This window comes from Salmo trutta, chromosome 16 (genome assembly GCF_901001165.1).
Source record: "Salmo trutta chromosome 16, fSalTru1.1, whole genome shotgun sequence".
NCBI classification, from domain to species: domain Eukaryota; kingdom Metazoa; phylum Chordata; class Actinopteri; order Salmoniformes; family Salmonidae; genus Salmo; species Salmo trutta.
This window is the reverse complement of record NC_042972.1, coordinates 5,385,761-5,411,596: the sequence shown is the minus strand read 5'-3', so window position 1 is coordinate 5,411,596 and position 25,836 is coordinate 5,385,761. Positions and strand designations below refer to the sequence as shown.

Genomic DNA, 25,836 nt, shown 5'->3' with positions numbered 1-25,836 from the left:
TTCTTCTGCCACATCCCTTTATAAAGACTCCTATGGATTCTTCTGCCATACTTTTAGCCTAAGACCCATAGGGCTCAGGTCAAAAGTTGTGCACTATTATATAGCGGGAATAGGGTGCCATTTCGAATGGATACTTTGTCTCTGACACAACACAAGTTTCGTGGTTTGTTTCGCTGTGGCGCAAACCAACAGATTCTCTTTTTCTTTAGTAGACTTATTCATTTAACACAAATGCCCACTTTTTAAAAAAGGTTAAAACAAATAAACTATTTCCCGTTTTTGGAAGATAGTGAGCTGCTTTGAAAATATATTTATTTTGGCATCTTGAAATAGTTTTTCCCCTTCCTTCTAAAAACTACTTTGTCCTTCCAAAGCATTTTTTTTTTTTCTGGGTTAATCAACCTGAACAATGTATTGTTGGACAATAACACATTACAAAGCCCTGCCAAGCAGACTGATAAAGAGACCCCCTTCCCAACCGGTGGAAAAACATTTATCATATTTTTCCATATTAATTACAGTTTGAAGAAAAGGTCTTGAATAAATAAGAATGAATTTGGAACTCTGGGGGTAAGAAAACAACAACAATTTTTAACAGTTGTGACGAGGAGAAGTGTGACTTTTGCGGGAGTCTAAATTTTCTCCATAATGCCAAAAAGAAACACACATAGAATTGGTTCTAGAATTGGTTCTAGAATCAGAATAGAATCCTCATGCATGTAGTAGATAGATAGAACTCTAAACCAATAGAAAACCAGTAATTCTACAGTGTCTGTTTTTCAACATTGGATTGTATGTGTTGAAATTTAGTATCTTTTTTATTTTTTTTACAGTTCTGGCCAAATCCAAGTCAGTTCATGTGCTTGTGTAGCAGTAGAGAATATTAGTTAAACGTAAATATACGATATTAATAGCATCCTAGTGCTTGGTAGTCAGAGTAGAGTAGCAAAGTGTTCCTGGTAACTTTCCCCAAATCCCCAGAAGTCCTGATAAGCAGGAAATCCAGAACCAGCCTATTTCATACTCTGAGTCTGGGAATCTTCCAACTGGGATGTGGAAAACCTGGGAATTTTGAAACCCTGTCAAAGATAATAAACTAAGACGAGACCTGCAATCGTGCCAGAGCAGAGAAGAGAAGAAAAAAAAGAATCCACATTGAAAGAAAATACGTATCAAAGTGACTTATGGCTACAGTGCACCATTGTTCAACCAATCTACACAGAGAGAGAGAGAGAGACATCCTAACCAACTGAGTGACACTAGACTAACAGACTATGGTGAGGTGGCTGGGGGAGGACAGAGAGAGGACAGAGGAGAAGAAGAAGGTGAGAGTGGTGAAGAAGTGGAGTCTCTCTACTATCATTCTGCTACATGTGCTAAGATGGAGGACAAGGGTTCACTGTGTATCGGTGGTGAGAGAGTAGCAGACCTGGGTTTAAATACTACTAAAAAAATCTTTCAAATGCTTTTTCTTTAGCGTGCTTGCCTGGAGGGCCAGGTCATAGATTTGCAGTTTTGAGACTATTCTATATTGGTTACATTTTGCAAGGCAATAGGGTGCAATTTCAGACATATCCCTGGGTTTTTATTTTTCAATTAAAACCCTGCTAAAAGTATATTTGAAATGATTTGAATACTATTTGAATGCCAGGTCTCTAGTCTGCCCCTTGACGTGACTTAACCGCCCCCCCCCCCCAAAAAGAAAATTAGTAGTATGAAAATAAGAAAGAAACAGGCTTTCAATACACCTTCTACAGCGCAAATTAAAAACGGATTATAAAATGAGAGCAAGGCTTAGTTTGTAAAACAAAAGGGGGGGGGCGTCAATGTGTCTGGACTAAAGGATATGTGTTATACAGTGTCCGAATGGTATACCTGGGCTGGGACGGGCCTAACTATCAGACTCTGGTAGAGGGAGGGAAAAATAAACAAAGAAAAAAAAAAAAAACCTTGAAATAATATTATATCCACCTCATTTTCGAACGCTTTTTAAAACATGGAAGCCAAACGCTGAAACTATGGATACAACTTCCTCAACATTATCATCATTTATATCATCATTTTATTTAAAAAAATCCCTGCATTACCATGTTCCTGTTAGCTGATACACCATTTTACTGTCCTGCTAATGTGCCTGGGACCTTTTAGGCTAAACTGCCGAGAACAAACCCATACCTGTTCCAAATGGTTTCCCCAATCAGGCAGGCTAGATGCAGTTATTTCCTAATGAATATGGATTAAAAAAAAACAGCAGGCTTTTGAAGAGTTATTCAAATGACATAGGCTATTCAGTGTAGTTTTACAACCAAAACTATTTTTTTTCTACTCACATGAAACTGGATATTCACTGCAGTATTAAGCCTTACACTGAGCTTATGAATTATTGGCTAATATGCATACGCTTCAAATTTAGGGTCCAGGCTACATCTGGAGCCTGTCGGTCTTCAATACGGAGAAGAAAAAAAAAAATGGATGAAATGTATGCATTCACTACTGTAAGTCTCTCTGGATAAGAGCGTCTACTAAATGACTAAAATGTAAAAATTGTTGTGTGGCGTAATGACGCACCTCTCCGCTGCCACGGCTATTCCTCTATTCGAAGTCCCAGGAAAAGCCAGACAACAAAAGCTTGTTGCTCACTTATTTCCTTTAGCCTACTGATAGCCTATTGGAGGAGAGATTGCACCCTCGTTTGCTGAATGTAAAACAGCATTAACGGGCGGAGTGTAGTGAAAAGGAGAAGCTGCATACTTTCCTACAGTAGGCATATCTCAACACAGGGCTTCGTCCTGACAAAAATAGGTCCAACACCATACGAGTGGCCTGTTATTAATGTACCTTTCTGGACCTTCTCAACTGTGAAGAATAGACCCAGACGGTTATGTAAAAATGACCTAGGCTGTTATTTCGGGCAGGAAACAAAACAGGAAGTGTGAGCGGTTATTCAAATGAGCCTACATCACTACAGCCTATGGACAAAGACATTTATAAAATGGTGTACTCACTAGATAACAATAATACATTCCTCATGGCACTGTTGTACTGATGCATTGCAAATAGTTGCACAGGACAAACAGAGATGAGAACACTGGAAGACCCCCCCCCCCCACACACACACACAAAAAAATGGAAACCACTTGAGCAATGAGGCAATGACATGCTGTAAAAAGATGTGCAGACTAAACAGCGTTTGTTGTTGAAATGCTACATTTAAATACGAGTTAATATATTGTTTTTCCATTAGGCGGACATGTACATTGAAGTCGCCTATTGTTTGCGGTTCTCACTATGACAAACACACCCTGAAAGCACTGAACGGTCTTGTGTTACCACTTTATTAATAGCGGCATGCAGTAGGATACGCTGATCAGTTGATTGACAGGTGTAGGACTGTAAAACGATAAAAAACAAACTTCCCTCTAGCTTGGATGCTCACCAACGTTTTATAGTTATGTAGTCTATAGTTTATCATAGTTATTGGCTTGGTGGATGGCCCGGGCCTTAACTCTGCCACAACAGAACCATCCTACCGGTAGTTCAAGCTAACGTTATTATCACAACAGAACTAGCCTACCGGTAGATCCAGCTAACGTTATTATCACAACAGAACTAGCCTACCGGTAGATCCAGCTAACGTTATTATCACAACAGAACTAGTCTACCGGTAGATCCAGCTAACGTTATTATCACAACAGAACTAGCCTACCGGTAGATCAAGCTAACGTTATTATCACAACAGAACTAGTCTACCGGTAGATCCAGCTAACGTTATTATCACAACAGAACTAGCCTACCGGTAGATCAAGCTAACGTTATTATCACAACAGAACTAGTCTACCGGTAGATCCAGCTAACGTTATTATCACAACAGAACTAGTCTACCGGTAGATCAAGCTAACGTTATTATCACAACAGAACTAGCCTACCGGTAGATCAAGCTAACGTTATTATCACAACAGAACTAGTCTACCGGTAGATCAAGCTAACGTTATTATCACAACAGAACTAGTCTACCGGTAGATCAAGCTAACGTTATTATCACAACAGAACTAGTCTACCGGTAGATCCAGCTAACGTTATTATCACAACAGAACTAGTCTACCGGTAGATCAAGCTAACGTTATTATCACAACAGAACTAGTCTACCGGTAGATCAAGCTAACGTTATTATCACAACAGAACTAGTCTACCGGTAGATCAAGCTAACGTTATTATCACAACAGAACTAGTCTACCGGTAGATCAAGCTAACGTTATTATCACAACAGAACTAGTCTACCGGTAGATCAAGCTAACGTTATTATCACAACAGAACTAGTCTACCGGTAGATCAAGCTAACGTTATTATCACAACAGAACTAGTCTACCGGTAGATCAAGCTAACGTTATTATCACAACAGAACTAGTCTACCGGTAGATCAAGCTAACGTTATTATCACAACAGAACTAGTCTACCGGTAGATCAAGCTAACGTTATTATCACAACAGAACTAGTCTACCGGTAGATCCAGCTAACGTTATTATCACAACAGAACTAGTCTACCGGTAGATCAAGCTAACGTTATTATCACAACAGAACTAGTCTACCGGTAGATCAAGCTAACGTTATTATCACAACAGAACTAGTCTACCGGTAGATCAAGCTAACGTTATTATCACAACAGAACTAGTCTACCGGTAGATCAAGCTAACGTTATTATCACAACAGAACTAGTCTACCGGTAGATCAAGCTAACGTTATTATCACAACAGAACTAGTCTACCGGTAGATCAAGCTAACGTTATTATCACAACAGAACTAGTCTACCGGTAGATCAAGCTAACGTTATTATCACAACAGAACTAGTCTACCGGTAGATCCAGCTAACGTTATTATCACAACAGAACTAGTCTACCGGTAGATCCAGCTAACGTTATTATCACAACAGAACTAGTCTACCGGTAGATCAAGCTAACGTTATTATCACAACAGAACTAGTCTACCGGTAGATCAAGCTAACGTTATTATCACAACAGAACTAGTCTACCGGTAGATCAAGCTAACGTTATTATCACAACAGAACTAGTCTACCGGTAGATCAAGCTAACGTTATTATCACAACAGAACTAGTCTACCGGTAGATCAAGCTAACGTTATTATCACAACAGAACTAGTCTACCGGTAGATCAAGCTAACGTTATTATCACAACAGAACTAGCCTACCGGTAGATCCAGCTAACGTTATTATCACAACAGAACTAGTCTACCGGTAGATCAAGCTAACGTTATTATCACAACAGAACTAGTCTACCGGTAGATCCAGCTAACGTTATTATCACAACAGAACTAGTCTACCGGTAGATCAAGCTAACGTTATTATCACAACAGAACTAGTCTACCGGTAGATCCAGCTAACGTTATTATCACAACAGAACTAGCCTACCGGTAGATCAAGCTAACGTTATTATCACAACAGAACTAGCCTACCGGTAGATCAAGCTAACGTTATTATCACAACAGAACTAGTCTACCGGTAGATCAAGCTAACGTTATTATCACAACAGAACTAGTCTACCGGTAGATCAAGCTAACGTTATTATCACAACAGAACTAGTCTACCGGTAGATCAAGCTAACGTTATTATCACAACAGAACTAGTCTACCGGTAGATCAAGCTAACGTTATTATCACAACAGAACTAGTCTACCGGTAGATCAAGCTAACGTTATTATCACAACAGAACTAGCCTACCGGTAGATCAAGCTAACGTTATTATCACAACAGAACTAGCCTACCGGTAGATCAAGCTAACGTTATTATCACAACAGAACTAGTCTACCGGTAGATCAAGCTAACGTTATTATCACAACAGAACTAGTCTACCGGTAGATCAAGCTAACGTTATTATCACAACAGAACTAGTCTACCGGTAGATCAAGCTAACGTTATTATCACAACAGAACTAGTCTACCGGTAGATCAAGCTAACGTTATTATCACAACAGAACTAGTCTACCGGTAGATCAAGCTAACGTTATTATCACAACAGAACTAGTCTACCGGTAGATCAAGCTAACGTTATTATCACAACAGAACTAGTCTACCGGTAGATCAAGCTAACGTTATTATCACAACAGAACTAGTCTACCGGTAGATCAAGCTAACGTTATTATCACAACAGAACTAGTCTACCGGTAGATCAAGCTAACGTTATTATCACAACAGAACTAGTCTACCGGTAGATCAAGCTAACGTTATTATCACAACAGAACTAGCCTACCGGTAGATCTAGCTAACGTCGTTATCACAACAGAACTAGCCTACCGGTAGATCTAGCTAACGTCGTTATCACAACAGAACTAGCCTACCGGTAGATCAAGCTAACGTTATTATCACAACAGAACTAGTCTACCGGTAGATCAAGCTAACGTTGTTATCACAACAGAACTAGCCTACCGGTAGATCTAGCTAACGTCGTTATCACAACAGAACTAGTCTACCGGTAGATCAAGCTAACGTTATTATCACAACAGAACTAGCCTACCGGTAGATCAAGCTAACGTTATTATCACAACAGAACTAGTCTACCGGTAGATCAAGCTAACGTTATTATCACAACAGAACTAGTCTACCGGTAGATCCAGCTAACGTTATTATCACAACAGAACTAGTCTACCGGTAGGTCTAGCTAACGTTATTATCACAACAGAACTAGCCTACCGGTAGATCCAGCTAACGTTATTATCACAACAGAACTAGTCTACCGGTAGATCAAGCTAACGTTATTATCACAACAGAACTAGCCTACCGGTAGATCAAGCTAACGTTATTATCACAACAGAACTAGCCTACCGGTAGATCAAGCTAACGTTATTATCACAACAGAACTAGTCTACCGGTAGATCCAGCTAACGTTATTATCACAACAGAACTAGCCTACCGGTAGATCAAGCTAACGTTATTATCACAACAGAACTAGTCTACCGGTAGATCAAGCTAACGTTATTATCACAACAGAACTAGCCTACCGGTAGATCCAGCTAACGTTATTATCACAACAGAACTAGTCTACCGGTAGATCAAGCTAACGTTATTATCACAACAGAACTAGTCTACCGGTAGATCCAGCTAACGTTATTATCACAACAGAACTAGTCTACCGGTAGATCAAGCTAACGTTATTATCACAACAGAACTAGCCTACCGGTAGATCCAGCTAACGTTATTATCACAACAGAACTAGTCTACCGGTAGATCAAGCTAACGTTATTATCACAACAGAACTAGTCTACCGGTAGATCAAGCTAACGTTATTATCACAACAGAACTAGTCTACCGGTAGATCAAGCTAACGTTATTATCACAACAGAACTAGTCTACCGGTAGATCAAGCTAACGTTATTATCACAACAGAACTAGTCTACCGGTAGATCAAGCTAACGTTATTATCACAACAGAACTAGCCTACCGGTAGATCAAGCTAACGTTATTATCACAACAGAACTAGTCTACCGGTAGATCAAGCTAACGTTATTATCACAACAGAACTAGTCTACCGGTAGATCAAGCTAACGTTATTATCACAACAGAACTAGTCTACCGGTAGATCTAGCTAACGTCGTTATCACAACAGAACTAGCCTACCGGTAGATCAAGCTAACGTTATTATCACAACAGAACTAGTCTACCGGTAGATCAAGCTAACGTTATTATCACAACAGAACTAGTCTACCGGTAGATCCAGCTAACGTTATTATCACAACAGAACTAGCCTACCGGTAGGTCTAGCTAACATTAGCAAACTCGAATTCAATAATATAACATTACACTTGTTTACTTGACTTTTATTCTCTTTGACTCAAATAAATTACTCTGGCAAGTTTGCCACTGGCGCACAGCAGTAGGGAAGTAAAATGGAAGTCGAATCAATCACTTCCGTCGTTTGGCTGTGCCCGTGGCAACGTTCGAAAATGAGTTGGATACCTTTAAATTAAACAGTCGGTGGCTCTATTGGAACGGAATAAGCAAGATACTAACCGTAAAAAGCAACATAATAAAACTGTGACCTGTTGCTAAATTAGATGACCACTTGGAGACACAAAAGCTGTGCTGTATTTCAATTGAATAGGGCCTAGTCCCTATGTAGTGCACTACCTTTGACCAGGGATACCCATAGGGCTCTGGTCTTAAAGTAGTGCACTACATTAGGGAATAGGGTGCCAATTTCAGAGGTACCCTGGGTTTTATTTATTTTTCCAACCTCTTATCAAGGAGGGAAAATCATTTATTAACCCTTGCTTTCTTTACAGTAACGCTTTCATGACAAACATCAGCCTGTAAGCAAAGCTGCTCATCTATTAAACCCCTGATAGGACAACAGCTGTATGGAGACTAGGGACTACAGCTGTATGGAGACTAGGGACTACAGCTGTATGAAGACTAGGGACTACAGCTGTATGGAGACTAGGGACTACAGCTGTATGGAGACTAGGGACTACAGCTGTATGGAGACTAGGGACTACAGCTGTATAAAGACTAGGGACTACAGCTGTATAAAGACTAGGGACTACAGCTGTATAAAGACTAGGGACTACAGCTGTATGGAGACTAGGGACTACAGCTGTATGGAGACTAGGGACTACAGCTGTATGGAGACTAGGGACTACAGCTGTATGGAGACTAGGGACTACAGCTGTATGGAGACTAGGGACTACAGCTGTATAGAGACTAGGGACTACAGCTGTATAGAGACTAGGGACTACAGCTGTATGGAGACTAGGGACTACAGCTGTATGGAGACTAGGGACTACAGCTGTACCAGTCCCACAGCAGAGACAGTCTCTGTACCAGTCCCACAGCAGAGACAGTCTCTGTACCAGTCCCACAGCAGAGACAGTCTCTGTACCAGTCCCACAGCAGAGACAGTCTCTGTACCAGTCCCACAGCAGAGACAGTCTCTGTACCAGTCCCACAGCAGAGACAGTCTCTGTACCAGTCCCACAGCAGAGACAGTCTCTGTACCAGTCCCACAGCAGAGACAGTCTCTGTACCAGTCCCACAGCAGAGACAGTCTCTGTACCAGTCCCACAGCAGAGACAGGGGCTATATCCCAAATGGTACCCATCCACTTTATAGTGCACTACTTTTGACCAGAGCACTATGGGTTTCCCTGTGGGCCCAGGTCAAAAGTAGTGCACTATAAAGGGAATAGGATGCCATTTGGGCCTGAGACAGGACCTGGACTTGCCCCGAGCAGTGGCTTCACTACCTTCAAAACCAAACCTATCCTTTTGCTTTTTCTTCAATGCAATACTACAGTTGGCCACTCAGTGGCGACAAAACCCACAAGGCAGACATTGCCCTTTTTAATGTTTCCCTCAGAGGAATGGCAGCCATTTCTGTCCAGGAGGGTTGATAGGATACACACACGGCTGTAGATGCTCCCAGTCAGAAAGGAGTGACATTTACAGTCCAAGGTCACGGCCTTTCACCTTTACTGTCAGACATACCCCGGCCTTCCATCCATTCCATCACTGCTCCATCAGGTCCTTCTTATTACAGATCACTGCTCCATCAGGTCCTCCTTACTACAGATCACTGCTCCATCAGGTCCTCCTTACTACAGATCACTGCTCCATCAGGTCCTCCTTACTACAGATCACTGCTCCATCAGGCCCTCCTTACTACAGATCACTGCTCCATCAGGTCCGCCTTACTACAGATCACTGCTCCATCAGGTCCTCCTTATTGCAGATCACTGCTCCATCAGGTCCTCCTTATTGCAGATCACTGCTCCATCAGGTCCTCCTTATTGCAGATCACTGCTCCATCAGGTCCTCCTTACTACAGATCACTGCTCCATCAGGTCCTCCTTACTACAGATCACTGCTCCATCAGGTCCTCCTTACTACAGATCACTGCTCCATCAGGCCCTCCTTACTACAGATCACTGCTCCATCAGGTCCGCCTTACTACAGATCACTGCTCCATCAGGTCCTCCTTATTGCAGATCACTGCTCCATCAGGTCCTCCTTATTGCAGATCACTGCTCCATCAGGTCCTCCTTATTGCAGATCACTGCTCCATCAGGTCCTCCTTATTGCAGATCACTGCTCCATCAGGTCCTCCTTATTACAGATCACTGCTCCATCAGGTCCTCCTTACTACAGACCACTGCTCCATCAGGTCCGCATTACTACAGATCACTGCTCCATCAGGTCCTCCTTATTACAGATCACTGCTCCATCAGGTCCTCCTTATTACAGATCACTGCTCCATCAGGTCCTTCTTATTACAGATCACTGCTCCATCAGGTCCTCCCTATTACAGATCACTGCTCCATCAGGTCCTTATTACAGATCACTGCTCCATCAGGTCCTTCTTATTACAGATAATGTGCTTTTCTTGCTCCAAAACAGAATCATTGAGGACAGGGTAGTGGGTAGTAGCACTGAGGAAGAGGAGGAAATCTGAAGATGTGTCAGTTAGTCTTCTCCTGAACCACCATCATCGGTACATCCCAAATGGCACCCTATTCCCTACATAGTACACTACTTTTGACCAGATCCTTATAGGAGTAAGGTTTCCCTTTTTTGGATGCACCCTGGGTTTTATAAAAAAAAAATAATAATAATTCAAGAGAAAGAAGACGCGTTAACACCCTATGGGCCCTGTTCAAAAGTAGTGTACTACATAATGAATAGGGGGTACCATCCATTTGAGACACGGCCAATTCGTCAGTCCCAGGTTCGGCTACTACAGGTTCTCCTCTCGGAGGCCCTCTAGGATCTTGATGAGGCTCTCCAATCCAAACACGTAGCCCTGATCCGGCCCGTCGTGCACAGTCTGGTCGTCGCGGAAACCTTTGAAGGTGCTGTGGGCAAAGTCTATCATGCGGACGTCCACACTGATGCTCGGGCTAGAGGGGGGTGGTAGTGGGGGAGCGTGGGGGTCTGAGGGCTGGAGAGGCTCCTGGTGGAGCTGCTGTGGCTGTAGAGGGGTTGGGACGGGGGGGCAGTCTGGTGGAGGTGGTAGGGCCTGGGGCAGCTGGAGAGGGGCTTCTGTCAGTCCATGGGCCCCTTGGAGGACTCTGCCTTGGAGCCCCACTCCTAACCCTGGTCCTTGGACACCTTGGATCCCCACTCCTAACCCTGGTCCTTGGAGCCCCACTCCTAACCCTGTTCCTTGGACACCTTGGAGGACTCCGCCTTGGAGCCCCACTCCAAACCCTGGTCCTTGGAGCCCCACTCCTAACCCTGGTCCTTGGACACCTTGGAGGACTCTGCCTTGGAGCCCCACTCCTAACCCTGGTCCTTGGACACCTTGGAGCCCCACTCCTAACCCTGGTTCTTGGAGCCCCACTCCTAACCCTGGTCCTTGGCTCCCTGGGTTGACTGTCACCTTCTCTGAGGGCAGCTCAGCTGCTGGTTGCGGTGCTGGTGTTTTTTGGTTTTCCAAGGGCTCTGCCGGGGCCTGTGGTGGTGATGCTGCCTTCTGCTGCCAGGTCTCCTGTGGTGCTTTCTGCCAGACGTAGGCCAGCTCAGGTTCCTTCCCCTCATAGATGATTAGCAGGGAGGATGAGTAAAAGCGGTAGGTGGTCTGTCTCTCCAGAATGGCCTTCAGGCTGCGTAACTTACACAGCATGGGCTCAAACAGGTCCTTCCTGAGCGACGCCCCGTTGTGCAGGTATTGGTGGAGGGCGTGGCGGAAGCCCTCGATGGACAGGCTGCGGCCGTAGTACTTGTTCCTGCACAGATAGTGGCCCGTATCCATCTGGTACACCTGGACCATAGAACAGAGAGATTAGAGGTTACACCTGGACCATAGAACACAGAGATTAGAGGCTACACCTGGACCATAGAGAGATTAGAGGTTACACCTAGACCATAGAACAGAGAGATTAGAAGTTACACCTAGACCATAGAACAGAGAGATTAGAAGTTACACCTGGACCATAGAGCATTAGAGGTTACACCTAGACCATAGAACAGAGAGATTAGAGGTTACACCTGGACCATAGAACAGAGAGATTAGAGGTTACACCTGGACCATAGAACAGAGAGATTAGAGGTTACACCTGGACCATAGAACAGAGAGAAGAGAGGTTACACCTGGACCATAGAACAGAGAGATTAGAGGTTACACCTGGTACTACACAACACACAGAGGCTCCTTCCCAAATTACACCCTATTCCCTACATAATGCTCTGGCCAATAATAGTAGTGCACAATGTAGGGACTAGGATGCCATTGGGATGCAGACAGAGAGTGCAAGAGGTTAGACCTGTAGCATTAAAACAGAAGGTGGTGAGTCATTGTGATTTACGTTAGAGAGAGAACCAAACCCCATCTGTAAACGGAGGAGGCCATGTGAACCTGGACGTTGGGATGGATGCTGGGGCTATTGTCCCTGCTCGTGTACCAGAGCATCACACATTGTAAACAAAGACAACCACGCCGTCCGTCCCCCTCCTGTAATTCATGGTGTACCTCTTAACGTGTGTGTTGGGATCGAGGTCAGAAGGTGAATTTCAGTTCCAACTGAAATGCATTTACGTCATTTAGCAGACGCTCTTATCCAGAGCGACTTACAGTAGTGAATGCATACATTTCATACATTTTTTCATACATTTATTATTATTTTATTTTTTTCCTGTGCTGGCCCCCCGTGGGAATCGAACCCACAACCCTGGTGTTGCAAACACCATGCTCTACCAACTGAGCTACAGGGAAGGCTGTAGCTCAGTTGGACAATAAAAGTATCTAGTAAATTGTCCCAGTTGTCTCGTATTTGTAACTTGATAGGATATTCAGAACCTCTTCGGTTCTGCTCAGTTTACCGCTGTGGGATCTCTGTGTCAGCACAGGTGTGTTAGTATCTCTTCATATTGATCCGACTGAGTAAGGGATCTATGACGCAGCAGCTACTGTGTAAGCAAATCTACCTACCTCATCCCCATATTGTTTTTATTTACTTACCAGTATCACTACTTACACACCGTCATCTGCTCATCTATCACTCCAGTGTTAATCTGCTAAATTGTAATTACTTCGCTACTATTGGACTATTTATTGCCTTACCTCCTCACTCCATTTACACACACTGTATATAGACTTTTTTTTATTTTTTTTATTGTATTATTGACTGTATGTTTTGTTTATGTGTAACTCTGTGTTGTTGTCTGTGTCGAACTGCGTTGCTTTATTCTTGGCCAGGTCGCAGTTGTAAACGAGAACTTGTTCTCAAATGTTCTACCTGGTTAAATAAAAGGTGAAATAAAAAAAAATACAAATAAATAAACTGATACCCAAAGAGAACATAGAAGGTGGAAGGAAGCAGTGTATTGGGCATGCATTCTAAGTGGTAGCGTATGCTGGTATGTTTCCTGTTGTCTTGGCGAGATCTCCCGTTGCAAAAAGAGAGCGTTAAAAACTTTCAGGTGAAATAAAGTTTGAAGAAAAAAAAAAAAAAAACCTTTGGGCTCACCTGCATCCCACAGACACGTACCCCCAGGGTGGCAGAGGTGCTTTGCTCACACTTCTGCATCTGTCTGGCTGCTTTCTCCTCCGAGGCATCGTCCCCGTGCTGCCGCGTGCCCATCTTCAGGTCCAGGATGCACGGGTAGCTGAAGTGGTGAACCACGTTCTCTAGGAGCAGAAACTCTGGGAGGGGTGAGAGGTCAAGGAGACAACACTCTATTCGAAGGTTAATTATGTAAACGTTAAAAAAAAGTCACTCAAGGAATTCTCTCTCTTCGGGGACTCACACCCTGCCTGTGACTGCAAATCAGTGGCAACCTCAGTCCAATAGGCCAATACATCTTTACTCTTCAAGGTTAAGAGCTTGGATTCTTGAGTGGGAGACCAGGGTTCAGATCCCACCAGTTACACAGGGTCAGATTAAAAATGAAGTCAAAGTCTCACTTCATTTGATTCAATAGTACTCTTGTAATAGTTTAGTTGGTATAACACAGCATTTCATAGTTTAGTTGGTATAACACAGCATAGCCCATCATGGATTCATCTTCCTGTGTTCATAGCTTACTGTATAAAGAGCCTGTAGATGAGTAACTAAAGTATTTTCAGAGATATTACACACACACACACACACACACACACACACACACACACACAAGCTAATACAGTTAAAAGGACATAGAGGGGGTGGAGTTGAGTCCAAATAACAGAGCAATAACAAACACTATCCCCCTGGCTGGATTCCCCCTTGTTAAATCTGTCATATTTAGGTGTACTGAATAGAGCCAAATATAACAAACGTCGGTGGCCTATAGAGCAGAAAGACATTTGGGAGGAGATCAAGTTGAGACGAGGCAACCTGGGGCGGCAGGTAGTCTAGTGGTTAGAGTGTTGGACTAGTAACCGAAAGGTTGCTGGATCGAATCCCCGAGCCGACAAGGTAAAAATCTGTCATTCTGCCCCTGAACAAGGCAGTTAACCCACTGTTCCTAGGCTGTCATTGAAAATAAGAATTAGTTCTTAACTGACTTGCCAAGTTAAATATAATTTCAAAAATGAAGCGCCAAACACCCGGCTGGCATCCCAGAGAGTCCTTAAGCTGTAGATGAGTTTAATACTGTAGACTCATAACACCCACATATCACCCCGCTGCCTATCTTTACCCATATCACAGCCTTACAGCCAACAGTCTTCCACTACACCATATCACAGCCTTACAGCCAACAGTCTTCCACTACACTATATCACAGCCAACAGTCTTCCACTACACTATATCACAGCCAACAGTCTTCCACTACACTATATCACAGCCAACAGTCTTCCACTACACTATATCACAGCCGTACAGCCAACAGTCTTCCACTGCACTATATCACAGCCGTACAGCCAACAGTCTTCCACTACACTATATCACAGCCAACAGTCTTCCACTACACTATATCACAGCCGTACAGCCAACAGTCTTCCACTGCACTATATCACAGCCGTACAGCCAACAGTCTTCCACTACACTATATCACAGCCAACAGTCTTCCACTACACTATATCACAGCCAACAGTCTTCCACTACACTATATCACAGCCAACAGTCTTCCACTACACTATATCACAGCCGTACAGCCAACAGTCTTCCACTGCACTATATCACAGCCGTACAGCCAACAGTCTTCCACTACACTATATCACAGCCAACAGTCTTCCACTGCACTATATCACAGCCAACAGTCTTCCACTACACTATATCACAGCCGTACAGTCTTCCACTACACTATATCACAGCCGTACAGCCAACAGTCTTCCACTACACTATATCACAGCCTTGTGCTACTCTGTAGTAAAGTTGTTCTGGTCTAGAATTGTTCAGCATGCTTTAAACCCCAGGCATATGTGTCATCATAGTGATCATTCTATAGGTCTAAATTAAACTTCATTGTTGATTGGGCCAGAGGACTACATCTGGATCGACAAAACAGATGGCCTGGTAAGACATGGACATTTAACTCGACTTTCAACCACTTTTGAGAACTGAAAAATATATATAAAAACAATTCAAACAGTCAATCCCTTCAGGTTTCTTAATGTTTCTTAATGTTTGAACCCAAATAAAACCGTTTAACATGTAGGAGTCAAGTCTCAGTTAAATTTCATTTTAATCTCTTTTTCCTCTCAGTGTGCAAAATAAATTAAAAACAGAGCAAGAGGAATGTGTGAGCACAGTGGAAAGTCTAATCTACCCCCCCGTCGTCTTTAGTTTCTGCTGCCGCTGTACATGTGAGAGAGACTCAGGACAGTGTTCTCCTTTAACATGGGGGCTCACGTCAGCTAAGAATTTCAAACAAAAGACAGTCAGGTACACAGTGAACTTGAACTAAGCGCCTAAACAATCAACCACCCACTCACTCGCAGGCCATCGTAGAAACAGGACACTTCCAAAATGGCACCCTATTACCCTACATAGTGCAACTACTTTTGACCAGGACCCATAGGGCTCTGGTCAAAAGTAGTGCACTATGTAGGGAAATAGGGTGCATTTGGGACAAACACACAGAGACTAAAGTTGAGGAATTCCCCAGATTGTTAAGTACAACATGATATTATCTTCTGATAATATTTGGTTCCTGCGGTGTGGTGGTCAGTGAAAAACCTGACACTACATTGACAGTTGGGAAAGAATGGTGCAGCTCTCGAGGAGTGCCCTTGGTGTGATTTCTACATTTCGGGAAGCACCTCAAACTCCAGGCTTGTGTCCCAAACGGAACCCTATTGACTATATAGAGACCAGCGTTCCATTTGGGACAGAGGTCGGGTCAGAGGTCGGGTCAGAGGTCGGGTCTGAGCCCTGTGTTTTCCCACGGTCTACTTCGACAGGTTAGAGGTCGGCCACGGCCTACTTCGACAGGTTAGAGGTCGGCCACGGCCTACTTCGACAGGTTAGAGGTCGGCCACGGCCTACTTCGACAGGTTAGAGGTCGGCCACGGCCTACTTCGACAGGTTAGAGGTCGGCCACGGCCTACTTCGACAGGTTAGAGGTCGGCCACGGCCTACTTCGACAGGTTAGAGGTCGGCCACGGCCTACTTCGACAGGTTAGAGGTCGGCCACGGCCTACTTCGACAGGTTAGAGGTCGGCCACGGCCTACTTCGGCAGGTTAGAGGTCGGCCACGGCCTACTTCGACAGGTTAGAGGTCGGCCACGGCCTACTTCGACAGGTTAGAGGTCGGCCACGGCCTACTTCGACAGGTTAGAGGTCGGCCACGGCCTACTTCGACAGGTTAGATCACCAGAGAACTCATGGGGGGGGTCTGTTAAGGACAGCAGTGTTGTAACACTACTCGTGACCAACGCCTTGTTCAGGTAATGGAGTCAGATCGTGTTTGTTTAACTTGACCAGGTCATTGGTCAACTCCCCTGTTAGCACTTTCCCTCTGTTTATTCTTCCATTGCCGTCTATCCTTATCTTTTCCCCCCTCACCCTGTCTGGTTAAGGTTAGTGTGAATAGATAACTAAATTAACTAATCAATGAGGGAAATGATCAGTCTCAGTTCCAGGTACCTAAATCATGGAAAGTTTAACTTAACCCAGTTAGCATGTCCCCTCTGTTTATCTACCATCTATCCCAGTCTATCTATCCGGTTAGGCAACAACATGGAAACAGGAGACTGATGGCTCCTCATTGATTGGTTGAGTCAGTCCCAGACACCACAACATGAGGACCGTAGTGATCAATATGGAAAACATAACCTCATTATCAAGAGCATTGAGCAAATTGTGCATCCTGTTCCTGAATAAGTAGAAACATCTTCCTGGTACGTGATTGTGCTGAGCTTCCAAACGGCTGCCTGATTTGTGTTACTATACTAACTAAGAACTCAGCAGATATGACAAAGCATTGACAAATCAATAGATGGCTAAAAAGGTTTTGATGCCGAGTGGCGCAGCGGTCTAAGGCCCTGTATCTCAGTGCAAGAGGCGTCACTACAGTCCCTGGTTTGAATCCAGGCTGTATCACATCCGGGCCGTGATTGGGAATCCCCATAGGGTAGCGCACAATTGGCCCAGTATCGTCCGGGTATAGGCCGTCATTGTAAATAAGAATTAGTTCTTAACTGACTTGCCCAGTTAAATAAATAAAAAGGGATACTGTAGAGCTTCCTGTCCTTGGACTCTGATCTCATGCGACTGAGCTGCTGCCTGTGACAGCGGAGGCTCCAGGGGTTGTGGCTGATCTTCTCTGAGCCCAGGCCACTGTTATTATCCAGCATCTGGAAGGGAATATCACTGTAGATCTGGAGATCTAGACGAGGACTCTTCAGTTCCTGGAGACTGGGTCGGGGGGACAATAAAAACACACAGGAGAGAGCGCTGGTTAACTACAGCGCCACAACATGTCAGTGTGGATCTGGAGCCGCAGGTTAACGAACAGGTTAACTAACTGGTTAACTAACTGGTTAACTAACAGGTTAACTAACTGGTTAACTACAGCGCCACAACATGTCAGTGTGGATAAGGAGCAACAGGGGCCTCATGTAGAAACGATGCCTATCTACAAAAATAGACCACACACACACACACACACACACACACACACCCCCCCCCCCAAAAAAAAACATGCATGTGCCAGTTGTCATTTATAAAAACTGAATAGATGTGAGAATGTGCTTCACTTCCTGCTAACTCTAGACCGTGTGAAAGCTCGGTTTCTAGCGGTTGAAGCATTGCATTGCAAGCAGGCAGTAGATTAGTATTTAGTGCAGACGGGGGGATATATGACGGCATGCCTATTCATAACAACAACAACAGGTAAATATAATAACAAGATGTAATCATTGCAAAAATAGTTAGAAATATGAATCTATTTCCTATTTAATTTCCATGATCATTTCAGAATAAATTGCTCACTTTTTCTACTGGTGTAGTAGTCTACAGGCCTACAATGTCCTCGTTTCATTGGACCCATTTTACAGTAGTAAATAGATCAACTACACTGAACAAAAATATAAACTCAACATGCAAATGTCGGACCCTTGTTTCATGAGCTGAAATAAAAGATCCCAGAAATGTTCAATACGCACAAAAAAACGAATCTCTCTCAAATGTTCAGCACGAATGTGTTTACATCCCTGTTGGCGACCATTTCTCCTTTGCCAAGATAATCCATCCACCTGACAGGTGTGGCATATCAAGAAGCTGATTAAACAGCATGATCATTACACAGGTGCACCTTGTGCTGGGGGCAATAAAAGGCCACTAAAATGTGCAGTTTTATCGCAACACAATGCCACAGATGCCGCAAGTTTTGAGGGAGCGTGCAATTGGCATGCTGACTGCAGGAATTCCACCATAGCTGTTGCCAGATAACTTAATGGTCATTTCTCACAGTAGGCCTGTCCTACACGGCGTCTCAGTAGGCCTGTCCTACACGGCGTCTCAGTAGGCCTACAGTAGGGCCTGTCCTACACGGCGTCTCTGTAGACCTACAGTAGGGCCTGTCCTACACGGCGTCTCTGTAGACCTACAGTAGGGCCTGTCCTACACGGCGTCTCAGTAAGGCCTGTCCTACACGGCGTCTCAGCAGACCTGTCCTACACGGCGTCTCAGCAGGCCTGTCCTACACGGCGTCACAGCAGGCCTGTACAACACGGCGTCACAGTAGGCCTGTCCTACACGGCGTCACAGTAGGCCTGTCCTACACGGCGTCACAGTAGACCAACAGTAGGCCTGTCCTACACGGCGTCTCAGTAGACCTACAGTAGGCCTGTCCTACACGGCGTCTCAGTAGACCTACAGTAGGCCTGTCCTACACGGCGTCTCAGTAGACCTAAAGTAGGCCTGTCCTACACGGCGTCACAGTAGGCCTGTCCTACACGGCGTCAAAGTAGACCAACAGCAGACCTGTCCTACACGGCGTCTCAGTAGACCTACAGTAGGCCTGTACAACACGGCGTCAAAGTAGACCAACAGTAGACCTGTCCTACACGGCGTCTCAGTAGACCTACAGTAGGCCTGTCCTACACGGCGTCACAGTAGACCTACAGTAGACCTGTCCTACACGGCGTCTCAGTAGACCAACAGTAGGCCTGTCCTACACGGCGTCTCACTAGCCTAAAGTAGGCCTGTCCTACACGGCGTCTCAGCAGGCCTGTCCTACACGGCGTCTCAGCAGGCCTGTCCTACACGGCGTCACAGCAGGCCTGTCCTACACGGCGTCACAGTAGGCCTGTCCTACACGGCGTCACAGTAGGCCTGTCCTACACGGCGTCACAGTAGGCCTGTCCTACACGGCGTCACAGTAGGCCTGTCCTACACGGCGTCTCAGTAGGCCTGTCCTACACGGCGTCTCAGTAGTCCTGTCCTACACGGCGTCTCAGTAGGCCTGTCCTACACGGCGTCACAGTAGGCCTGTCCTACACGTCTCTCCCTTCTGTGTGTAGCTCCTGAACAACACACAGGAACACAGGTTAACAACTAACGCAGTCCACCAAAACACAAACCCAGGGGGCATCACAACATATTCAACTGAGTTAGCCAACCTACATTATTCCCATATGAACAAATCAAGCAACTGGTTCCTACTCACTTCTCAGTGCTGTCACTCTCGTGCGGTAGCCTTTCCTCTTTGATCTCGGAGGTGGAGCGGTGGAGGCTGCGTCGGGAGTGTTTCCTCCGGGGTTGGTCCCTCTCCGGTAGGTCCTCGTGGTCCAGGATCTCGCTCTCCACGTACGGGTACGCCACCAGGTTGATGTATCCGTCAATATCCCCCTCAAAACACACCAAAACCATGCCTAGAAAGAGGGGAGAAAATAGAGTATGGAAAATCTTATGAAAATATAAAATGTGTACGGAAATAAAAATAAGCCTGTGTCAAATATTTTGATGATAATAAGAGAAAGACTGATGAGATATAATGTGCTGTCAGAAACCTGAAACTAGAGGAAAATACCACCAGTGTGTAAGATAAGCATGGAAAGGGAAACGATATGGGTTCAGGTTTATAGGAGATAGAGGTGAATGTCATCTCATCTGGCCAGGCAGTCTGTCACAACAGTCAGGGTTAGGGAGAGGTTGAGAGGTAAGAGAGAGGAAAGAGAAAGCAGGAGAGGAAAGAGAAAGCAGGAGAGGAAAGAGAAAGCAGGAGAGGAGCGAGAGCGAGAGAGAGAGAGAGAGAGAGAGAGAGAGCGAGAGAGCGAGAGAGCGAGAGAGAGAGAGAGAGAGAGAGAGAGAGAGAGAGAGAGAGAGAGAGAGAGAGAGAGAGAGAGAGAGAGAGCGAGAGAGCGAGAGAGCGAGAGAGCGAGAGAGCGAGAGAGCGAGAGAGAAGGGCGAGGTAGGGTGGGGGCATTTCCTGAAACTTTCTGAAGAGATAATGAGAATGCCCGTCTGTGGGTGTGGGGTGCGAGCGTCGACCGCTTTGTGTAGCCGTTAGCGATGATGCTAATGAAAACAGTCTTCTGGTTGATGGAAAGGCTTTCCCAAAAAACGTCAATATTAAATTGTAGTTCAGACGTAGCCTTGTCAGTTTTACAAACTCTACCAACACGTGGTCTACAAAAACACAGCTAGGGCAGGGAAGGATGGGGTACGGCAGGGCGGGGTAGGGTTGGGGTGGAGTAGGGAAGGGTGGGGTAGGGCGGGGTAGGGCAAGGCAGGGTAGGGCGAGGCAGGGCGGGGCGGGGTAGGGAGAGGCAGGGCAGACCGGGGTAGGGTTAGGGTGGAGTAGGGAAGGATGGGGTACGGCAGGGCGGGGTAGGGTTGGGGTGGAGTAGGGAAGGATGGGGTACGGCAGGGTGGGGTAGGGTAGGGCAAGGCAGGGCGGGGTAGGGCAAGGCAGGGCGGGGTAGGGCAAGGCAGGGTGGGGAAGGGAAGACCGGGGTAGGGTTGGGGTGGAGTACGGCAGGGCGGGGTAGGGCGAGGCAGGGCGGGGTAGGGCAAGGCAGGGCGGGGCGGGGTAGGGCAAGGCAGGGCAGACCGGGGTAGGGAAAGGCAGGGTGGGGTAGGGCAGACCGGGGTAGGGATGGGGTGGAGTAGGGAAGGGTGGGGTACGGCAGACCGGGGTAGGGCAAGGCAGGGCAGACCGGGGTAGGGAAAGGCAGGTGTGGGGAAGTATCAGGTTGGACGGGGAATGGCAGCAGTGGGTAAATGCTTTTAGCTAGCCTCTCCTCTCCTGCTGACTCTTGATAGATAGATTGGATGCATAGATGGATGGATGATTGGATGCATAGATGGATGATTGGATGCATAGATGGATGATGGATGGATAGATGGATGGATGCATAGATGGATGATGGATGGATAGATGGATGGATGATAGATGGATGGAAGATAGATGGATAGATGATGGGTGCATGATGGATGGATGATGGATGGATGATGATAGATGGATGATAGATGGATGATAGATGGATGATAGATGGATAGACGATGGATGATAGATGGATAGACGATGGATGGATAGACGATGGATGATGGATGGATAGACGATGGATGATGGATGGATGGATGGATGGATAGACGGATAGATGGATGGATGGATGGATGGATAGACGGATAGATGGATGGATGGATGGATAGATGGATGGATGGATAGACGGATAGATGGATGATGGATGGATAGACGATGGATGATGGATGGATAGACGGATGGATAGACGATGGATGATGGATGGATAGACGGATAGATGGACAGATAGATGGATGGATAGACAGATAGATGGATGGATAGACAGATAGATGGATGGATAGACAGATAGATGGATGGATAGACAGATAGATGGATGGATAGACGGATAGATGGATGATGGATGGATGATGGACAGATAGGTGATGGATGGATGGATGGATGGATAGACAGCAGCTAAGGCTTTCGACTCTCAGATCCCTCCTAGATGATGTCACCAGCCGACCAGGACTCAACACCACCAGCCAATGGAGACAAAGCTGATGTCAGGGGGAGGACCATGTGTGCTTACGTGTGTAAGTGAGACACAGCCAGAGAGCGGAAGAGAAAACGTGATTATGTGAGCACTGCCGTGTAACTGTGCTCCTGAAACAGAGAGCTAATTCTGTCAGGGATCAGTTTATTGACCATTAAATATTCAGCCTGTGTGTGTGTGTGTGTGTGTGTGTGTGTGTGTGTGTGTGTGTGTGTGTTCAGAGCTCTTACACACAGACTAGTTCAATCCCAGGTGAGCCCCTGGCATGAGCACATATTCAAAAATCTTCACCTTTTACAACATAACAAACAAGATGACAGATGGGACCTGATCCCAGATCAGCACTACCACATAACAAACAAGATGACATGGACAAGATGGGACCTGACCCCAGATCAGCACTACCACATAACAAACAAGATGACATGGACAGATGGGACCTGATCCCAGATCAGCACTACCACATAACAAACAAGATGACAGATGGGACCTGACCCCAGATCAGCACTACCACATAACAAACAAGATGACATGGACAGATGGGACCTGATCCCAGATCAGCACTACCACATAACAAACAAGATGACAGATGGGACCTGACCCCAGATCAGCACTACCTATTTTGAGACCTTTTATGAATATGGGCCCCATCTTCTCTTTCATGCAACAGCAGCTAACTGAGCTCAGCAGCACTGAATAGGGCCATGTGGATCCAACTCAGGGGGTTCCCATAGGGCCATGTGGATCCAACTCAGGGGGTTCCCATAGGGCCATGTGGATCCAACTCGGGTGAAAATAATTATGTAAAGTATTCAGACCCCTTGACTTTTTCGTCATGTTGTTACGTTACAACCTTATTCTACAATAGATTCCTTTTCCCCTCATCAATCTACACACAATACCACATAATGACAAAGCAAGTGTTTGCAAAGATAACAGAAATACCTTTTTTACATAAGTATTCAGACCCTTCGCTGTGAGACTCGAAATTGAGCTCAGATGCATTCTGTTTCAATTGGTCATCCTTGAGATGTTTCTAGAACTTGATTGCAGTGTACCTGTAGTAAATTCAATTGATTGGACATGATTTGGAAAGGCACAAACCTATCCATTTAATGTCCCACAGTTGACAGTGCATGGTCGAAGGAATTGGCTGTAGAGCTCTGAGACAGGATTGTGTCGAGGCACAGATCTGGGGAAGGGTAACAAAAAAATGTCTGCAGCATTGAAGGTCCCAAAAAACACAGTGGCCTCCATCATTCTTAAATGGAAGAAGTTTGGAGCAACCAAGACTCTTCCTAGAGCTGGCCGCCCGGCCAAACTGAGCAATCGGGGGAGAAGGGCCTTGGTCAGGGAGGTGACCAAGAACCCGATGGTCACTCTGAGAGCACCAGAGTTCCTCTGTGGACATGGGAGAACCTTCCAGAAGGACAACCATCTCTGCAGCACTCCACCAATCAGGCCTTTATGGTAGAGTGGCCAGACAGAAGCCACTTCTCAGTAAAAGGCACATGACAGCCTGCTTGGAGTTTGCCAAAAGGCACCTGAAGACTCTCAGACCATGAAAAAGAAGATTCTCTGGTCTGATGAAAAACTAAGATTGAATTCTTTGGCCTGAATGCCAAGCATCACATCTGGAGGAAACCTGGCACCATCTCTACGGTAAAGCATGGTGGTGGCAGCATCATGATGTAGGGATGTTTTCAGCGACAGGGAGACTAATCAGGATCGAGGGAAAGATGAATGGAGCAAAGTACTGAGAGATCCTTGATGAAAACCTGCTCCAGAGCGCTCAGGACCTCAGACTGGGGCGAAGGTTCACCTTCCAAAAGGACAACGGCCCTAATCACGCAGCCAAGAAAACGCAGGAGTGGCTTCGGGACAAGTCTCTGAATGTCCTTGTTGCCCAATCAGAGCCCCATTCAACCTGACAGAGCTTGAGAGGATCTGCAGAGAAGAATGGGAGAAACTCCCCAAATACATTTACATTTTTACATTTTAGTCATTTAGCAGACGCTCTTATCCAGAGCGACTTACAGTAGTGAATGCATACATTTCATACATTTTCTTTCTGTGCTGGCCCCCCGTGGGAATCGAACCCACAACCCTGGCGTTGCAAACGCCATGCTCTACCAACTGAGCTACAGGGAAGACAGGTGTGCCAAGCTTGTGGCGTCATACTCAAGAAGACTCTAGGCTGTAATCGCTGCAAAAGGTGCTTCAACAAAGTACTGAGTAAAGGGTCTGAATACTTACGTAAATGTGAGATTTCAGTAAAAAAAATGTTTTATAAATATGCTAAAAATTCTAAAAACCTGGTTTTGCGTCATCATTATGGGGTATCATGTGTAGATTAAGGCTGTAACGTTTCCAAATGCACTGTAGTTAACGGCCATTGTTTACTTTTATATTTGGGGCTATGGCAGTCAATTATAAAACATTATTTCTGATTGTCTTCTCAACTCACCATCACATACTTTAAAATGTCGGGCTGTGACAGTCAATTGAAAATGAGTCTGACACAATGTATCTTATCTCACGTCCACTAATGAGATGGGTGTGCTTGACGCACGTCAGGGGGTGTGGTCGATAACGCACACCTCATCTCTGCTCTCAAATCCGACCTGGATGGATATTTGGTTTTAATGCAGACAAGAGCACTGAATCCAGCTTCACACAGATATGAGCCTGAGAAGGGTACTATGAGTTTTACGGTGCTTTCAAGACAACTGGAAAGTCGGGGTCAAATCAAGTCATTAATCTTCAAGTTGGAACTCTAGAAAGAGTCCAGAGTTCCTGAGTTGGATGACCGTTTCTCCCCCCCCCGCCCCAAAGTTCCTAGTTGTCTTGAACACACTGAAGTTGGAAGTCGGAGTTATCCGAGTTCCAAGTTGTTTTTAAAGCGGCATTAATGCTCAGAGGGAGAAAGCAGGGTATTTATTCCCTTTGAGCCAGAAACCAAAGCTCCTCCGTAGTGACCTGTGAATGCAGTTCCATCAGCTGTTCGACTTCACTTACTGGCATGTCAACTGAGCCAGGATCACAGTCAAACGGATTGGGAAGTAGGTCCCAAAGCGCTCTTCCAAGCGATGGAGGTGAGCAGTCATCAGTCGAGTGGGACTCTTACCGATGCTGTTTTCTGTTAGAAACACAGCCGTGGGAAAGGGGGTATGGTTCTCTTTTGAAAGAGACTCTCCAATAACAATTCTTTCCTCTGCATCCACTGATTTATTGTTTTCACCGTATCAATTGCGGCCGGTAATATATCAAAGTCTCCGCAGTAGAGACACCGTAACGACGCTGGGCCAATTGTGCTCTGCCCTATGGGACTCCCAAACCCGGCCGGTTGTGATACAGCTTGGAATCGAACCAGGGTCTGTAGTGACGCCTCTAGCACTGAGATGCAGTGCCTTAGACCACTGCTTTTAGCCTACGGTCCTATCCAGAGCCACTT

At 45.4% G+C, this 25,836-nt stretch overlaps 1 protein-coding gene across 3 annotated transcripts in view; it reads right to left on the bottom strand.

The window, feature by feature from the left end:
* Nucleotides 1-7,807: 7,807 nt before the first annotated feature.
* The window catches only part of ip6k1 (inositol hexakisphosphate kinase 1), a 69,719-nt gene continuing 51,690 nt past the window's right edge, over nucleotides 7,808-25,836 (bottom strand). Inside the window, exons 3-7 of one of the 3 annotated variants that reach the window (XM_029692853.1) lie at nucleotides 20,033-20,237; nucleotides 17,597-17,778; nucleotides 13,465-13,640; nucleotides 11,249-11,759; nucleotides 7,808-11,107 (exon numbers count right to left, since the gene is read on the bottom strand). In XM_029692853.1, the coding sequence (XP_029548713.1) occupies nucleotides 10,734-11,107; nucleotides 11,249-11,759; nucleotides 13,465-13,640; nucleotides 17,597-17,778; nucleotides 20,033-20,237 (1,448 nt within the window). In that variant the 3' untranslated portion in view covers nucleotides 7,808-10,733. Of the gene's footprint in view, nucleotides 11,760-13,464; nucleotides 13,641-17,596; nucleotides 17,779-20,032; nucleotides 20,238-25,836 lie in introns of all 3 variants that reach the window. The other 2 variants (XM_029692854.1, XM_029692852.1) reach the window with 2 other exon arrangements.